Raw genomic sequence first — 17666 nt, 5'->3', positions numbered from 1 at the left:
TTTAAGATGACCAGTCCTGTTCCTAAGAACTCTAAGGCTTTATGCCACAATGACTTCAGCCCTGTAGCACTCACTTCTGTAATCATGAAGTGCTTTGAGAGGCTGGTTATGGCATACATTAACTCCACCAGCCACCCTAGTGTCATGACTCTCCTGGATAAGGATCCAAGGCCTCAGATCAGCTTGGCAAATGGCTGACGATGACCAGACCCATCTCACCCACAGAAGAGGGGGGGGGGGGGTCTGTGGGTGAGTGTTACAGAGTTATTTTTCCGCCTCAAAATCTCTAACATCCAAAAGTGAACTTTGGAACAATATTTCTAACATAGGAATGTTAATAATTGTCAGTGGGGATCTAAAGAATAATCATTATCACATTGTTTATTACTTTGTGATGTCATTAAGAAAGGTATCAAGACAATACTGAAACTAGGAAAGTGGACACATTCTAGCTGTTAAGTTTACATCCAAATGTTGTATAAAATATATGATTAAGGGTGTGAGTATTTTTGTTAAGATATGAATGTGATTTTACTTTTCTAATAAGATAATTGTTTTTCATATTAACTATGCACAGTTAGTAGACACGCCCCGAATGAGGTCAGAGAGCTTGTCAGCGTGATGGAACCACCTTTACGACCAGAGTGCTTAAAAGGACTAGCTAAGAATTAACATAGGAGACCAAAAGACGTGAGACTGTGGTCCACACGTTGAAAAGGTTGGAAGCACTGAAACTCCCAACCTCAACACTAGATGAGACGATAAACGCCCTACCAGACCAGAAAAGCATGGCGCGTTAGATACATGTGGGAAATGGTTGAAACACTGAACCAACACGAGGTGAAGAAGATAACCTCACCACCAGACCAGGATACCGCCAGTCTGCAGTCTGCAGCTGTAAAGTGCTTCAAACTTTGACTAAAGACGAGATGGGAACGAGAAAATCCCATCTAAGATAATCATTTGTGCATCTGAATATCAGCTCTGAAAACACTCCACTACAAGCACAAACAACTAAGAAGAAGGACATTGTGACATCTGTGGGACAATCAGAGCCTTACACCCATGGGCAAGCCCACTGAAACAACCTTCCCGAGAGGGCTTGGTTCTGACTGAGATAGACAGCGAACGAAGACATTCAACACATAAATACATTCCTTATTTTCTTACCCCAAACAGGCAGAAGTTCATGTGCAAGGTATACGATTAATGTGAGAATAGTTATAGAATATATCCACAGTAAATACCCTTTTCCTCTCTACAGTCGTGGCAAAACGTTTTGAGAATGACACAAATATACATTTTCACAAAGTATGCTGCCTCAGTTTGTACGATGGCAGTTTGCATATACTCCAGAATGTTATGAAGAGTGATCAGATGAATTGCAATTAATTGCAAAGTCCCTCTTTGCCATGCAAATGAACTGAATCCCAAAAACACATTTCCACTGCTTGTCAGCCCTGCCACAAATGTTCATTGACTACAGCTCAGCGTTAAACACCATAGTGCCCTCCAAGCTCAATCACCAAGCTTAGGACTCTGGATCTGAACCTCCACCACGAGAGCACGCCCTCAAATCCTCAAAAGGTTCTACAGCTGTACCATTGCTTGGTATGGCAATAGCACAGCCCTTGATCGCATTGTGCAACAGAGGGTTGTGAGGACAGCCCAGTATATCACTGGGGCCGAGCTCCCTGCCACCCAGGAACTCTATATCAGGCGGTGTGAAAAGAAGGCCCAGAAAATCGTAAAAGCCATAGACTATTTTCTCTGCTGCTGCAAGTCTGACACCAACAGGCTTTTGAACAGCTTTTGAACAGCTTCAAGCAATACAACTGATAAATAGCAAACAAAATAGCTATCTGAGTTGACCTTTTTTTTCAATATTATTATTTTTTTGAATTTTACCCCTTTTTTCTCTCCAATTTTGTGGTATCCAATTGTTTTTAGTAGCTACTATCTTGTCTCATTGCTATAACTCCTGTACGGGCTCGGGAGAGACGAAGGTTGAAAGTCATGCGTCCTCCGATACACAACCCAACCAAGCCACACTGCTTCTTAACACAGCGCCATCCAACCCGGAAGCCAGCTGCACCAATGTGTCGGAGGAAACACAGTGCACCTGGCAACCTTGGTTAGCGCACACTGCGCCGGGCCCGCCACAGGAGTCGCTGGTGCGCGATGAGACAAGGATTTCCCTACCGGCCAAACCCTCCCTAACCTGGACGACGCTAGGCCAATTGTGCACGGACTTCCCGGTCGCGGCTGGTTACGACAGAGCCTGGGCGCGAACCCAGAGTCTCTGGTGGCACAGCTGGCGCTGCAGTACAGCGCCCTTAACCACTGCGCCACCCGGGAGGCTGTATTTGCAATATTTGTCTGAATGCACACTCACAATGCACCCTACACACTCATACACACCGTCACTCCGACACACAAATACTCACTCCATCATTTGCTTCCTCACACGTAATTTGCACATACATTTATACTGACTCTACACACCCACACACCCACCCACATACAAGCTGCTGCTACTCTGTTTATCTTATATGCTGTAGCCTAGTCCCCTTACCCCTAAACATATCTACCTCCCTCACTCCAGTATCCCTGCACATGTAAATATGGTATTGGAACTGACTTTTTAAATATTTCCTGAATATAGTATGCTTACTTACTTTGTGTATTTCATATTTCCTATTCTTATTTCTCGTGTGTGTGTTTTCTAGTAATACATTATCATTGATTATTGCATTGTTGGGTTTTGAGTTTATAAGAAAGGAATTTCACTGTGAATTTCACTGTGACATTAAAACTTTAAACTTTTATGGCTTTCTCCATTCCGTTTCATACTCAACCAAACGGATACAAAACAGACAGTGAAGTTATTAAATTTGTAAATGTTTTAAATTACTTACCATTGTATCAAAATATATTTTTAGGCGATACTGGAAAAATCCATACTGGTATCTGGACCATATAGCCCAGCCATAGTTGATAGTGAGTCTCTGATACTGGGTTGAATGAGAACATGATATTGTATCTGTTCTGTCTGTTTTATCCACTAGGACAGCAATCCTCAATCCATTCTCATCAGGAGGCAGCTAATTCAATGTCCAGTTGCTAGTGAAAACTGAAGTGGCTAATTCAGACTGACTTTTTTCTCCCTCCATCCCTCCCTCCCTGTCCCTCTGTCCCTCTCAATTCAATTAAAATTTCAATTTAAGGGGCTTTATTTATTTAACAGAAGTGAAATAACCAATGAAAAATGAACAGTAAACATTACACTCATAAAAGTTCCAAAAGAATAAAGACATTGACAACATAATTACCTAGAGATTAGCGTATCTCAATTCCATTAAATTCTCTCTCTCTCGGACGGACATCAAAGTGTTCTTTCGGTTACTGGCCCAACGCTCTAATCACTAGGCTATGTGGTGGGTCTCTCTCTCTCATTTATTCCTGGCAACTCTCCGTCTTATTTTCCTCTAAATTCACACTCTCAATCACATAATGCATTGTTCGCCTGGCAACCCTGTTGATTGCACTGGCCCAGTCGTAATAAATCTCCAACCATTAGTTTGCCCATCCATTAGCAGACAACCCTAGGTCCACCACTAGCCTGGCTTATCAAAGGGAAGCAGAGGGCTAGAGATATGGCTGGGACTATACCAGTATCGTGATACTCGTTAGTATCGTGGTAAGAAAACAAAACAAAGTAGATTTAAAATCAAATCAAATCAAATGTTATTGGTCACATACACGTGTTTAGCAGATGTTATTGCGGATGTAGCGAAATGCTTGTGCTTCTAGTTCTGACAGTGCAAGAATATCTAACAAGTAATGTGTAACAATTGCGGAGCAGTTGGCGTACCAGGCCCGACAGCATGCTCTCAACTGTTCATCTGTAAAAGTATGTGAGGGTTTTAGGTGACAAGCCACATTTCTTCAGCCTCCTGCGGTTGAAGAGGCGCTTTTACGCATTCTTCCTCACACTGTCTGTGTGGGTGGACCATTTCAGTTCGTCAGTGATGTGTACACCGAGGAACTTAACTTTCAACCTTCTCCACTGCAGTCCCATCGATGTGGATAGGGGGATGCTCCCTCTGCTGTTTCCTGAAGTCCACGATCATCTCCTTTGTTTTGTTGACGTTGAGTGAGAGCCCTCACCTCCTCCCTGTAGGCTGTCTCGTTGTTGTTGTTAATCAAGCCTACTACTGTTGTGTCGTCTGCAAACTTAATGATTGAGTTGGAGGCGTGCTGGGCCACTCAGTCATGGGTGAAAAGGGAGTACAGGAGGGGGCTGAGCACGCACCCTTGTGGGGACCCAGTGTTGAGGATCAGCAAAGTGGAGATGTTGTTTCCTACCTTCACCACCTGGGGGCAGCCCGTCAGGAAGTCCAGGACCCAATGGCACAGGGCGGGGTTCACACCCAGGGCCTCAAGCTTAATGAGCTCGGAGGGTCCTAGGGTGTTGAATGCTGAGCTATAGTCAATGAATAGCATTCTTACATGGGTATTCCTCTTGTCCAGATGGGATAGGGCAACGTGCAGTGTGATGGCGATTGCATCGTCTGTGGACCTATTTGGGCGGTAAGAAAATTGAAGTGGGTCTAGGGTGTCAGGTAGGGTGGAGGTGATATGATCATTGACTAGTCTCTCAAAGCACTTCATGATGACAGAAGTGAGTGCTACGGGGCGATGTTCAGTTACCTTTGCATACTTAGGTACAGGAACAATGGTGACAATCTTGAAGCATGTGGGGACAGCAGACTGGGATATGGAGACAAACTAAACACCTTCTTTGCCTGCTTTGAGGATAACACAGTGCTACCAAGGACTGTGGGCCCTCCTTCTCCGTGGCCGACGTGAGTAAGACATTTAAACGTGTTAACTTCTTTAGGAAAACAGCCCTAATGTTGGAAACAAACATCATGTCATCCAGTCACATGTATTTATTTTCCAAGCTATAGCACACAATATTTTAGCAGGTTTTTAAAGGACCAAAGAATTTGCATCGTGTTTGGGTCAGAACAGGGTAAAAAAGACCGCTGGGATAGACAGGACCCCACTGATGACTCAACTAGGTAGTGTCCAGTATACTGTACATTAACAAGAGTTTTCCATCAGACCAAATCAGCCCTCCCCTCATGCCAAATGAGTTTTCATTGGACCATGGATGAGCCAAACATGGTCATGGAGACATTGAATAGGACTGGGTCCAATATGGAGCTTTAGGCCTGTAAAACTAAAACACAGCTGCTCCCTTAACCCAAAGCAAGCCCATTCCACTACCAGCTACCAGACCACAAAGGTCTAATAATGAGCTAGCTGTATGGGGTGCCAGCCATTTCTCTCTTCTATACTGACTGTACAAAACATTAGGAACACCTTCCTAATTATTATTGACTGCCCCCCCTTCCCTCAGAACTGCCTCAATTTGTTGGGCATGGACTCCGCAAGGTGTCGAAAGTGTTCCACAGGGGATGCTTCCCACAGTTGTGTTAAGTTAGCTGGATGTCCATCTCTCCTCTATATCTCTCTACTCTCCCATGCTTGCTACTTCAATCTTTCTGATGGACAGACAGTGACATCCCTCCCTACTCCGGTAGATTTATAGAGGGCTGTATTTCATCCCTCCATAGAGACCCAAAGAGAGAGGGGCTGCTGGTGCAATGTCAGCCGAAAACAATGTCTGCATTAGGAAAGAGCTGTAATCCAATTTGAATAAAGATAAACCAAGGTCTTTTCTAAATTCATCTGCCTCTCCCTCCCACCTTCCATCCTCCCCTCCCGCTGTCCCCAGTAGCAGATGCTTGGGATTTGTCTGTCTGAGATGTAGCTAATAATGTATGTGTCCTTGGCCTCAGCCAGAGGGAACTAGCTCTGGTCTGTCTGTCTGCGGAGGTGACCTGACAGGAGCCATTCATACTGGCCAGATCAGTGACAGGCCTTATATTCTTCTCCTTCCACAGAGAGCCATCTCCTCTGCAGTCACTGAACACACCATGCATATTGTAACAGACAATCAGGCAGCCATCTTTGATTGCGACAAAGGTACTCACAACTGCAGTAATGTCGATGGCCAACAAACACAGAGGAATGATAAGCATCCCTGTGCAAAAGCTATCGCTGATTAACGGTGCAGATTTACAGTGCCAGTCAAAAGTTTGGACACCTAATCATTCAAGGGTTTTTCTTTATTTTGACTATTTTCTACATTGTAGAATAATAGTGAAGACATCAAAACTATGAAATAACACATCATGTAGTAACCATAGAAGTTTTAAACAAATCAAAATATATTTTATATTTGAGATTCTTCAAAACAGCCACCCTTTGCCTTGATGACATCTTTGCACACGCTTGGCATTCTCTCAACCAGCTTCACCTGGAATGCTTTTCCAACTGTCTTGAAGGAGTTCCCACATATGCTGAGCACTTGTTGGCTGCTTTTCCTTCACTCTGCGGTCCAACTCATCCCAAACCATCTCAATTGGGTTGAGGTCCGGTGATTGTAGAAGCCAGATCATCTGATGCAGCACTCCATCACTCTCCTTATTGGTCAATTAGCCCTTACACAGCCTGGAGGTGTGTTGGGTCATTGTCTGGTTGAAAAACAAATTATAGTCCCACTAAGCGCAAACCAGATGGGAAGGCGTGTCGCTGCAGAATGCTGTGGTAGCCATGCCGGTTAAGTGTTCTTTGAATTCTAAATAAATCAAAGACAGTGTCACCAGCAAAGCATCCCCACACCATCACACCTCCTCCCCCATGCTTAACGGTGGGAGCCACACATGCAGTGATCATCCATTCATCTACTCTGCATCAAACAAAGACACAGCGGTTGGAACCACAAATCTCAAATTTGGACTCATCAGACCAAAGGACAGATTTCCACCGGTCTAATGTCCATTGCTCATGTTTCTTGGCCCAAGCAAGTCTCTTCTTATTGGTGTCCTTTAGTAGTGGTTTCTTTGCAGCAATTCGACTATGAAGCCCTGATTCATGCAGTCTCCTCTGTAGTTGATGTTGAGGTTGGTCTGTTACTTGAACTCTGTGAAGCATTTATTTGGGCTGCAATTTCTGAGGCCGGTAACTCTAATGAATGTGTCCTCTGCAGCAGAGGTAACTCTGGGTCTTCCTTTCCTGTGGCGGTCCCCATGAGAGACAGTTTCATCATAGTGCTTGATGGTTTTTGCGACTGCACTTGAAGAAACTTTCAAAGTTCTTGAAATGTTCTGCATTGACTGAAATTCATGTAATGATGGACTGTCATTTCTCTTTGCTTATTTGAGCTGTTCTTGCCATAATATGGACTTGGTCTTTTACCAAATAGGGCTATCTTCTGAATACCCCTACCTTGTCATGACGCAACAAATTCCACAAATTAACTTTTAACAATGCACATTTGTTAATTTAAATGCATTCCAGGTGACGACCTCACGAAGCTGGTTGAGAGAATGTCAAGAGTGTGCAAAGCTGTCATCAAGGCAAAGGGTGGCTACTTTGAAGAATCTCAAATATAAAATATATTTTGATATGTTTAACACTTTTTGGGTAACTACAGGATTCCATATATGTTATTTCATAGTTCTGATGTCTTAGGCCTGTAAAACTAAAACTATTATTCTACAATGTAGAAAATAGTAAAAATAAAGAAAAACCCTGGAATGAGTAGGTGTGTCCAAACTTTTGACTGGTACTGTATATAGTTGATGTTCATTCACAATATATGGATTTGAGTGTAAAACGGAGCACAGCAAAAACATGAATTTGCATATCTTTGCAGAAAAGTGGCTGGTTAAGATTCGACAGCGTAGATGAGATTGAAACATTACTCACATAAGCCGTGAAGTAGTTTTTGGGATGTGAGAGATGAACACCTCTCGGCATACATAAATATAACATATGGGCCTAGCTTTGTGGGAAATGCATTTGAGCATTTAAACCCTTCTCGGCTTATACACTGCCAGTCAGACATAGATAAGAAGCTGTCTTTTATAGAAGAAAAACTGATATATAAACAAATTAGAACCTGTCAAAAAGTGAGGGAGAAGCAGCGAGCATCTGAGAAGCATCTGGTTTGACACATTTACATATTTCTGGGAAGAAAACCTAGTCTTGCACACCAGCCGTCCCTGGGAAAGCAATAGCTTAAAAAACCTGGTAAAATATGGTTTAAGCCATAAAAATGACCTTTCCAACCAAACCCAAGTGCCTGACATAGAAATCCATCACTTATGTCACATGATGACAGACAAGGTGACCAGTCACACACCTAGGTTGACAGCTGTTTTTCTTTATTTTATTTTTATAAAAAGGTTGAGGGTCTGAACTTAATATCATGGTCTCTCAGAAAACCTGTAACCACTAGTAACCCCTCCTGCCCTCCAGGCATCTGGTAGTTCAACAACAACACATATGTGATGGGGGAAATCGTGTGGTGACTTTATGATCTAGTGTTGGCACATTGTAACTGACAGGCTGGTTATGACACTAATGTGTGAGATTTACAAGAGAGGGGCCTGCCTTTAGACGCCACGGAGCTCATGCACCCTCAGATGTTCCGCTCCTCTAAGCTAAATGTTATGTAGCTCCCACTCAGGGAAAACCAACAACTGCTCCCACGTCCACTACAGCAATACCAGAGGGAGCATGACATCATAGTCATTACCCTGTATTATACTGTTTGGTATGGCAACTGCTCGGCCTCCGACCGCAAGGCACTACAGAGGGTAGTGCGAACCGCCCAGTACATCACTGGGGCCAAGCTTCCTGCCATCCAGGACCTCTATACCAGGCGGTGTCAGAAGACTCCAACAACCCTAGTCATAGACTGTTCTCTCTGCTACCGCACGGCACGCAGTACCGGAGCGACCAAGTTTAGGTCCAAGAGGATTCTAAACAGCTTCTACCCTCAAGCCATAAGACTCCTGAACATCTAGTCAAATGGCTACACAGACTATTTGCATAGTCTGGGTAGTTTCTCCACACCACTGCCATTCTCTGTTGTCATCTATGCATAGTCACTTTAATATCCTACATGTACATACTACCTCAACTAACCGGTGCCCCCACACATTGACTCTGTACCAGCACCCCCCTGTATATATTGAGATTTTTTACTTGTTACTTTTATCTCTTATTCTTATCCGCATTTTTTGAAAGTGCACTGTTGGTTTGGGGCTCGTAAGTAAGCATTTCACTCTAAGGTTGTATTCGGTGCACGTGACTAATACAATTTGATTTGATTAGATAGAACCTATTACTGATGGATTGGCTTGTTTCAACATAACATTGCGGTCAGGTGGTCAAAAAGCTACTCCATGAAAGAAACCTGCACACAGCATTATGCTATGCATGTCTTTTTTTATTCAGAGTGTTTGTTGTTGGCCCAGCACTGGTGTGAACTTTGGGATGTGTATATCACTCAGAGACATTTTTGCTGTGCATTCGACTGAGCGACAGAGCGTGCTTCTTAAACTAGAAGGTGTGATTCGTGGCTTACTCTTTGGGTGGGTTGAGGTCTTCAGGTCGGGTTTCGAAGAACACACGGACCTCCTCACACTGGGAGATGTACACAGGCAGCTGAATCAGAGCCTGCACAGGAGACAGAAACACAGGAAGTTTAGAAAGTTCATCAATCAGAACCAAATGCTGTTATTGTATTAATATTAGGGGAATGGGAGAAGTTGTGTTTAGCAGAAAGTACCTAGCCTGTTTGGGATTGGTGGTGTTTAGCAGGAAGTATCTGTATCTAGACTGTTTGGGAGTAGTAGTGTTCAGAAGGAAGTATCGATGCGGTCTGGTAGTAGTAGTGTTCAGTAGGAAGTATCCAGTATGTTTGGGAGTGGTGGTGTTAAGTAGGAAGTACCTGGCCTGTTTGGGATTAGTGGTGTTTAGCAGGAAGTATCTAACCTGTTTGGGATTAGTGGTGTTTAGCAGGAAGTATCTAACCTGTTTGGATGTAGTAGTGTTTAGCAGGAACTCTATGTATCTAGCCTTTTTGGGAGTAGTAGTGTTTAACAGGAAGTATCCAGTCTGTTTGGGAGTGGTGGTGTTAAGTAGGAAGTATCTGTATCTAGCCTGTTTGCCAAGGGGACTTCATATTTGACATACCAGTATAATGATACAGCAGGATGAATGACAGATGCTACATGAGAGGTGCTACATTCACATACCATATCCCCTTGAGTACATACAGTAGGCCTCTACCAAGGGATTTGAGCTGCAATACACACAAGCCATCACCCGGCTAGCCCACACTGACATAAATAACCCATCTACCTAGATGGAGCCTAGTCAGCACTCTGCCTAATTCTATTCTATTTCCTGTTTCTAATCTAACATCTTTGATCCTTTTTCCCTGTGGGGGCCGGCAGGGCTGTGGCTCTCGAGATGAAAGGCTAACTGGCCTGAGAATTCTCTTTCTCTTTATCAGCCCAGCCTCAAAGGCCTCCGCACTGAGGTGGTCAAACAAAGAGAATTGCCTCAGTGATCCAACTGATCCAATTTCCAGAACCAGCTGGTGGGTCTCACCGACCGCACAGTCATTATTATCACTCTGTGCAGAGAGGTAAGTATGCAGCACACTCCTCGCTGCCATGAGGCATTTCTCAAGGCTATCACAGGCCCAGAGCCAGCATACGTCTGCTTTTAATAAGGCTAAGTGCCTCAGTACTGTCCTCCCAGAGAGGGGCGACTCTCTCTCTCTCTCCCACACAGCCTGAATTATGATATCAAACCTGACGGACATAAAACACAGGCCAACCAGATTTCAAGGTGCCCTTGTCCGGTGTGACAACTTGCCCTTTTAGGCTCACTGTATGGGAAGCTGTGCCAATGGACTGGTCATGCTAAAAGTACGAGAGGATTGCCATAGTCTCAGCTGAAACCCTGTTCTCCATTAACCTCAGGGTGTGTGTGTTTGTGTGTATGAATGCCCAGTGGTTAATTCAAAGTTTAAAATGCATTTTTTGAAGAAAAATCGGATATTCAGCTGAAATGATACAGTCGGCTAAGAGTCAGATGATGAAAGGCTTTAAGTGTTGACCTCCAGAGGATCCCTCATCCCCTGGTCCTGGTGACTGAACCTGGTGTACTGTGTCTGAGGTTAGGATGACCATCCTCCCCCTGGATTTCTCCCCCCTCCACTCTGCCTGTGACCTTGCCAGTCATTAGTATTCTACCCAGAGACTGGAAGCCAGGAGGCACATTACAGCAAATGGACTTTACAGCAGACAACATTTAGACGATTGTGTGTGTGTGCGCGTGTCAGACAGAGGACAATGAAGGTGGGAGAGAATTTCCAGATATATATATATATATATAGACACAAGATTAGATTGGTAGTATATTAGATTAGCAGTAGATTAGATCAAATTAGGTTAGTAGTAGACTATATTAGTAATATATTAGATTAGTAGTAGATCAGAAGTAGATTAGTTTAGACGTGGTAGATTAGAGTAGATTAGTAGTAGATTAGACTAGTTGTAGATTAGTAGTAGAGTAGATTAGTAGTAGATTAGATTAGTAGAGGATTAGTAGTAGAGTAGATTAGTAGTAGATTAGATTAGTAGAAGATTAATAGTAGATTAGATTATCTAAAGAAACATGATATTAAGAAAATGTAGTCTATTTCAGAAGAACAGAATAGCATACTCGGAGTTGTCCTTACAGTATGTTAGGCCCTGATCTGCCATTTGGCTGTGGGCTACACTAGTTCATTTAGCAGACAAGATTTGGTTAGATATCCATGGCATTATTTGATATTATTTTATAGTATGAAGAGTACAATTGAACATAGCTGAATAAAATAGAAAGGATATTTTCTCCAAACTATTTGAGGGAGTGCGCACATACGGCTATTCTGTGTTGAACATTTAACAAAGAAACAGGTACTCCTATGTGCTGATTTAGAGTTGTTTATGTAACTTTAGTTGTGATACAAATGTTGGGCTATTTGTTTAGATTTTTAATACAGTCTAAGGCTGCATGATGCGACTTATGATGATTTGAAAAAAGTCGCATGAAAGGCATGAGCTCTGCTTTGTTTTTTTGCGCAGGCTGTACACACTTCATCAATCTCTCATTCACAATTTGACAAGCAACTTGATAATGCCTCGAATTTCCCAGCTTTCCCTTTGTGTGGCCATAATGCCCCCTAAAAAAAAAATCCATGCCTTTTGTGGCCAGTGGCCGTTGTGCCCTTGGGCCGAATATAATAATTATAATTTCCTTCACCCGGCTGCGTGCCGAAGAACCTCTCACTCACATGGCTTTCCGTCACGTGATCAGGTTTTTCTCACAGGCTACAAGTGAAGACAGCCACTTCGGGGACGCAACTGCAAGCGTTTGTATCTAATTACGAGACGCATATGGAAGATATTGGAAGAACTGTCCACATTTACTTTTCATCAGCCAACAATATGAGTAGGCCTAACAAACAGCAAAAGCACTAGCCTATGTTAATCTATCCCCCATAGTATAAAAGTTAACAAATTTTCCAAACATGGTCTGGGATAGTTGTGGGATGTGATAGATTTAAGGGAACAACAGCAGCAATAGGATACAGCAGCGGTAATAGGGTACAACAGTGGTAATAGGGTACAGCAGCGGTAATAGGGTACCACAGCGGTAATAGGGTACAACAGCGGTAATAGGGTACAACTGGAGTGCAACCCTACTGTATATGGTCCATCCAGAACATCTGGAACAGGTGCTTGAGGAAGGCCTGCAGCACCATCAAGGAGCTCCCACACCACAGCCACAAGTGTCTCACTCCCTTACCGTCGGGCAGACGGTATCGGAGCACAAGGTCTGATGCCAACAGACTCAGAGACCATTTCTATCTACAAGCCATCAGACTGCTGAACACTTGAACTGGACTGAACTCAGATGCGCACACACACACACACACACACACACACACACACACACACACACACACAACTGCTGCAACCAGACTAATTATGATAGCTAAATACTGCACAATTGAAACACTGGTTTCAGATGGACTACATATCATTGAAAATGAGACCCTGGTTTCAACAGGCTCCGCTGATTAAATAAAAGTTAAATTGGAGTAAATATTGGAGCATACATTGTGCTTCCAGGATACTTATGCTAAAATATGTATTATACTCCACTGAACAACTTACTTTATATTCATATTCTTATCTTGTATTATTTCTTATTGTTGTTGCATTGTTGAGCAGGAACCTGCAAGTAAGTATTTCATTGGACGATGTATACTATGTGCATCCTTCCCGTACATACGTCTAATAAAATAGAAGCTCGATACTTAAAACTTATATATTCTCCAGGCATCAACCTCTCCTTTCCTAAAAGCAGAAACTCCAGCATGGGGAATTTCATGTGAGTCAGGTTCATACTTCACTCAGAATTTGACAGAAAGGTTGAAATGGTGATCCTCCGAGCCAAACATGAAAGGAACCATAAAGTTCTACATTTCACTCTGTCAGCCCGACCAGCCCCCCCACCCCCACCCCCATCTCTCCAAATCAGCCAGCGTGACCAGGCAGAACCACAGACCTTTTATCTGACTCCCACTCCCCCCTTCAAATCCCCTCACCCAGGGGTTTAAAGAACCAGGGAGGGGGCTGACTGGCCAGGGAGTGGATGATTCACCTGTCACTTCACTAACAAGAAGCAGTATGAGTAGTAGGGTAACTCACACAGGTTAGGGCAGCTGATAAAGGGCAAGTCACCAACACAGTCAACAGAGCCTAAGGAGACGATACAGGTGGTCATAGGGCTAGACATTGAATTATCCAAAGATACAGTATTACCAGATGACTTTGTTAAAGGGACATTTCTAAAATGTTCTACTTCCTAGTGCTGGAGATGATAAATATGAAGTTGAACATTTTGGACATGTCCCTTTAAGCCCTCTCAGACAGAGAAGAGAGGAGTTGTAATTCAAGTATTTGTAAAACAACAATACATTTCAAAACAACACCTAAAACATATTTCAGGTACATTTTAGCTGACAATAAAACATATTTTGATATATATATATATATATATTTTTTTTTACTTCAATTTGTTCATTTGTATTGAGGATGTTAATAGATCTACAGTGCCTTGCAAAAGTATTCATCTCCCTTGGCGTTTTTCCTATTTTGTTGCATTACAACCTGTAATATAAATTGATCTTATTTGGATTTCATGTAATGGACATACACAAAATAGTCCAAATTGGTGAAGTGAAATTAAAAATAACTTAAAAATAACTGGAAAAGTGGCGTGTCCATATGTATTCACCCCCTTTGCTACGAAGCCCCTAAATAAGATCTTTTGCAACCAATTACCTCCAGAAGTCACATAATTAGTTAAATAAAGTCCATATATGTGCAATCTAAGTGTCACATGATCTGTCACATGATCTCAGTATTTTTATACACCTGTTTTGAAAAGCTCCAGAGCCAGCAATACCACTAAGCAAGGGGCACCACCAAGCAAGCAGCACCATGAAGAACAAGGAGCTCTCCAAACAGGTCAGAGACAAAGTCGTGGAGAAGTACAGATCAGGGTTGGGTTATAAAAAAAATCCTAAACTTTGAACATCCACAGAGCACCATTACGTTCATTATTTAAAAAATGGAAAGAATATGGGACCACAACAAACCTGCTAAAAGAGGGCCGCCCACCAAAACTCACGGACCAGGCAAGGAGGGCATTAATCAGAGAGGCAACAAAGAGACCAAAGATAACCCTGAAGGACCTGCAATGCTCCACAGCGGAGATTGGAGTATTTGTCCATAGGACCACTTTAAGCTGTACACTCCACAAAGCTGGGCTTTACAGAAGAGTGGCCAGAAAAAAAGCCATTGCTTAAAGAAACAAATAAGCTAAAATGTTTGGTGTTCACCAAAAGGCATGTGGGAGACTCCCCAAACATATAGAAGAAGGTACTCTGGCCAGATGAGACTAAAATTGAGCTTTTTGGCCATCAAGTTAAATACTATGTCTGGAGTAAACCCAACACCTCTCATCACCCCAAGAACACCTTCCCCACCGTAAAACATGGTGGTGGCAGCATCATGCTGTGGGGATGTTTTTTTAATTGTCAGGGACTGGGAAACGGGTCATAATTGAAAGAATCATGGATGGCGCTAAATATAGGGAAATTCTTGAGGAAAACCTGTTTCAGTCTTCCAGAGATTTGAGACTGGGACAAAGGTTTACTTTCCAGCAGGACATTGACCCTAAGCACACTGCTAAAGCAACACTCGAGTGATTTAAGGGGAAACATTTAAATGTCTTGGAATGGCCTAGTCAAAGCCTAGACCTCAATCCAATTGGGAATCTGTGGTATGACTTCAAGATTGCTGTACACCAGCGGAACCCATCCAACTTGAAGGAGCTGGAGCAGTTTTGCCTTGAATAATCGGCAAAAATCAAAGTGGCTAGATGTGCCAAGCTTATAGAGACATACCCCAAGAGACTTGCAGCTGTAATTACTGCAAAAGGTGGCTCTACAAAGTATTGACTTTAGGGGGGATGAATAGTTATGCTAGCTCAAGTTTTTGTTTGTTTCAGAATAAAAAATATTTTGCATCCTCAAAGTGGTACGCATGTTTTGTAAATCTAATGATACAAACCCCCAGAAATTCAATTTTAATTCCAGGTTGTAAGGGAACAAAATAGGAAAAACGCTAAGGGGGATGAATACTTTCGCAAGCTACTGTATATATTATAGTCCTCTATGGAACCGACAACAACGGAAAACGTGACTGCAGACCAGAAGTTCTATTTAATAGATAGTGTTGTGTTTTTATATTTATTTGTATTTCTATTCGTTTTTAGATTTGTATTTGAAATTCAGTTTAGTTTCAGTTCGTTTTCAGACCAGATTTTCTAGATTACATTTAGTTTAAGTCGTATAAAAATATTTATATTTGTTTTTTTAATTATTTGGTTTGGTTTGTTTTTTGGGATGTAACTTCTTGAGACTGGGGGGCAGTAATGCATAAGGTGATGTGTCAGGTCAGGTCATAGGTTAGATAGACATTCTAGCCAATGAACGGGCAGATACGCTTATGAACAACAGGCGTTGTTCAAAGTTGCCAGAACGCCACGTACTTGTCTCAGTACATTCGTAACATCCTAAACATTACAAAACTTCAATTCAATAAAATAAGCCTCACATAGCAAATTATCAATTGCATTTTATATTGACCAAATGCGATACTCTCTCAATGACCTCCATTAAAAAAAAATCACATTTACCCACCAGCTTCAGTAGCTTGAAAACCCCACAAAAGCTTGAAAACTACCATTAGATTTTTGCATAATTCATGTTGTTTTTTAAAATGTAATTTCATTTTGTTTTGGAGTCAAAGATAATAGCTTTAGTATAGTTTTAATTTTTCAAACGGGTTTGTTAATTATTTTATTTTCATTACCTAAATAGTTTTTCATGATTAGCTTTCATTTTAGTTTCAGATTTAGTTTACTATAATAACCTTGCATAGAAGTCTGAAACTATTCATATTGTTACACCCTGATCGGCTTCACCTGTCCTTGTGCTTGTCTCCACCCCCCTCCAGGTGTCGCCCATCTTCCCCATTATCCCCTGTGTATTTATACCTGTGTTCTCTGTCTGTGCCAGTTTGTCTTGTTTGTCAAATCAACCAGCGTTTTTGTCTCAGCTCCTGCTTTTCCCCAGTCTCTCTTTTCTTGCCCTCCTGGTTATGACCTTTGCCTGTCCTGACTCTGAGCCTGCTGTCCTGTACCTTTGCACCACCTCTGGATTATTGACCTCTGCCTACCCTGACCCTGATCCTGCCTGCTGTCCTGTCCATCCCAATCTGACCCACTGAGGTATCCTGACCCCTAGGCCTCCCCCTCCCAAGACATGTGTACTAGAGGTTGACCGATTAATCGGAATGGCCGATTAATTAGGGCCGATTTCAAGTTTTCATAACAATCGGAAATTGGTATTTTTGGGCGCCAATTTGCCGATTAAAAATATATATTTTTTATACCTTTATTTAACTAGACAAGTCAGTTAAGAACACATTCTTATTTTCAATGACGGCCTAGGAACGGTGGATTAACTGCCTTTTTCAGGGGCAGAACGACAGATTTTCACCTTGTCAGCTCTGGGGATCCAATCTTGCAACCTTACAGTTAACTAGTCCAACGCAGTAACGACCATAATTGGTCGACCTCTAATGTGTACCCCATCTCTCTCAACAGTGACCTGGCTTCATAAACAAAGGCACTCTCGCAACATGCCAGGGAATATGTTGTTTTTAAGAGCATGACTGAGCATGACCACCTTGCAAAACAGTTACCAGGCAAAAAAGGTAGTTTATAGGGCAGCCCTTTAAAATGAAACACAAAGCCTGGTGATGTTGCTGACTGGGGCTAGCTCAGCACTGCTCATAACCTCTGCACTGCATAGTGGACAGATAGCTTCCCACAGAGATTCCACAGCACCACTATTGCCCGCCACAGAGGTGGCTTCTTCTTTCCCTTCCCACAAAGAACAAAACACATTCTCTGCTTTGTTTTTTCTCAGTCAGCCATGTTCCAGACTGCCTTCAGTTTCCTCAATGTCTAATTCCTGAAGAAAATATATTTGAGGATGACTGATTTTGTTATCTTATATTTCCCATTGGGCAATGATAAAC

At 42.4% G+C, this 17666-nt stretch overlaps 1 protein-coding gene across 5 annotated transcripts in view; it reads right to left on the bottom strand.

Moving 5' to 3' along the window:
* LOC139418025 (SH3 and PX domains 2B) overlaps positions 1-17666 on the bottom strand; it is a 50431-nt gene that overhangs the window by 11705 nt on the left and 21060 nt on the right. For all 5 annotated transcript variants that reach the window (XM_071167116.1, XM_071167113.1, XM_071167114.1 and 2 more), the window contains exon 5: positions 9512-9603. In XM_071167116.1, coding sequence (XP_071023217.1) covers positions 9512-9603 — 92 coding nt within the window. The remainder of the gene's footprint in view (positions 1-9511; positions 9604-17666) is intronic.

This window comes from Oncorhynchus clarkii, chromosome 10 (assembly GCF_045791955.1).
Source record: "Oncorhynchus clarkii lewisi isolate Uvic-CL-2024 chromosome 10, UVic_Ocla_1.0, whole genome shotgun sequence".
In the NCBI taxonomy this organism is placed as follows: Eukaryota; Metazoa; Chordata; class Actinopteri; order Salmoniformes; family Salmonidae; genus Oncorhynchus; species Oncorhynchus clarkii.
This window is presented reverse-complemented; position numbering and strand designations above follow the sequence as displayed.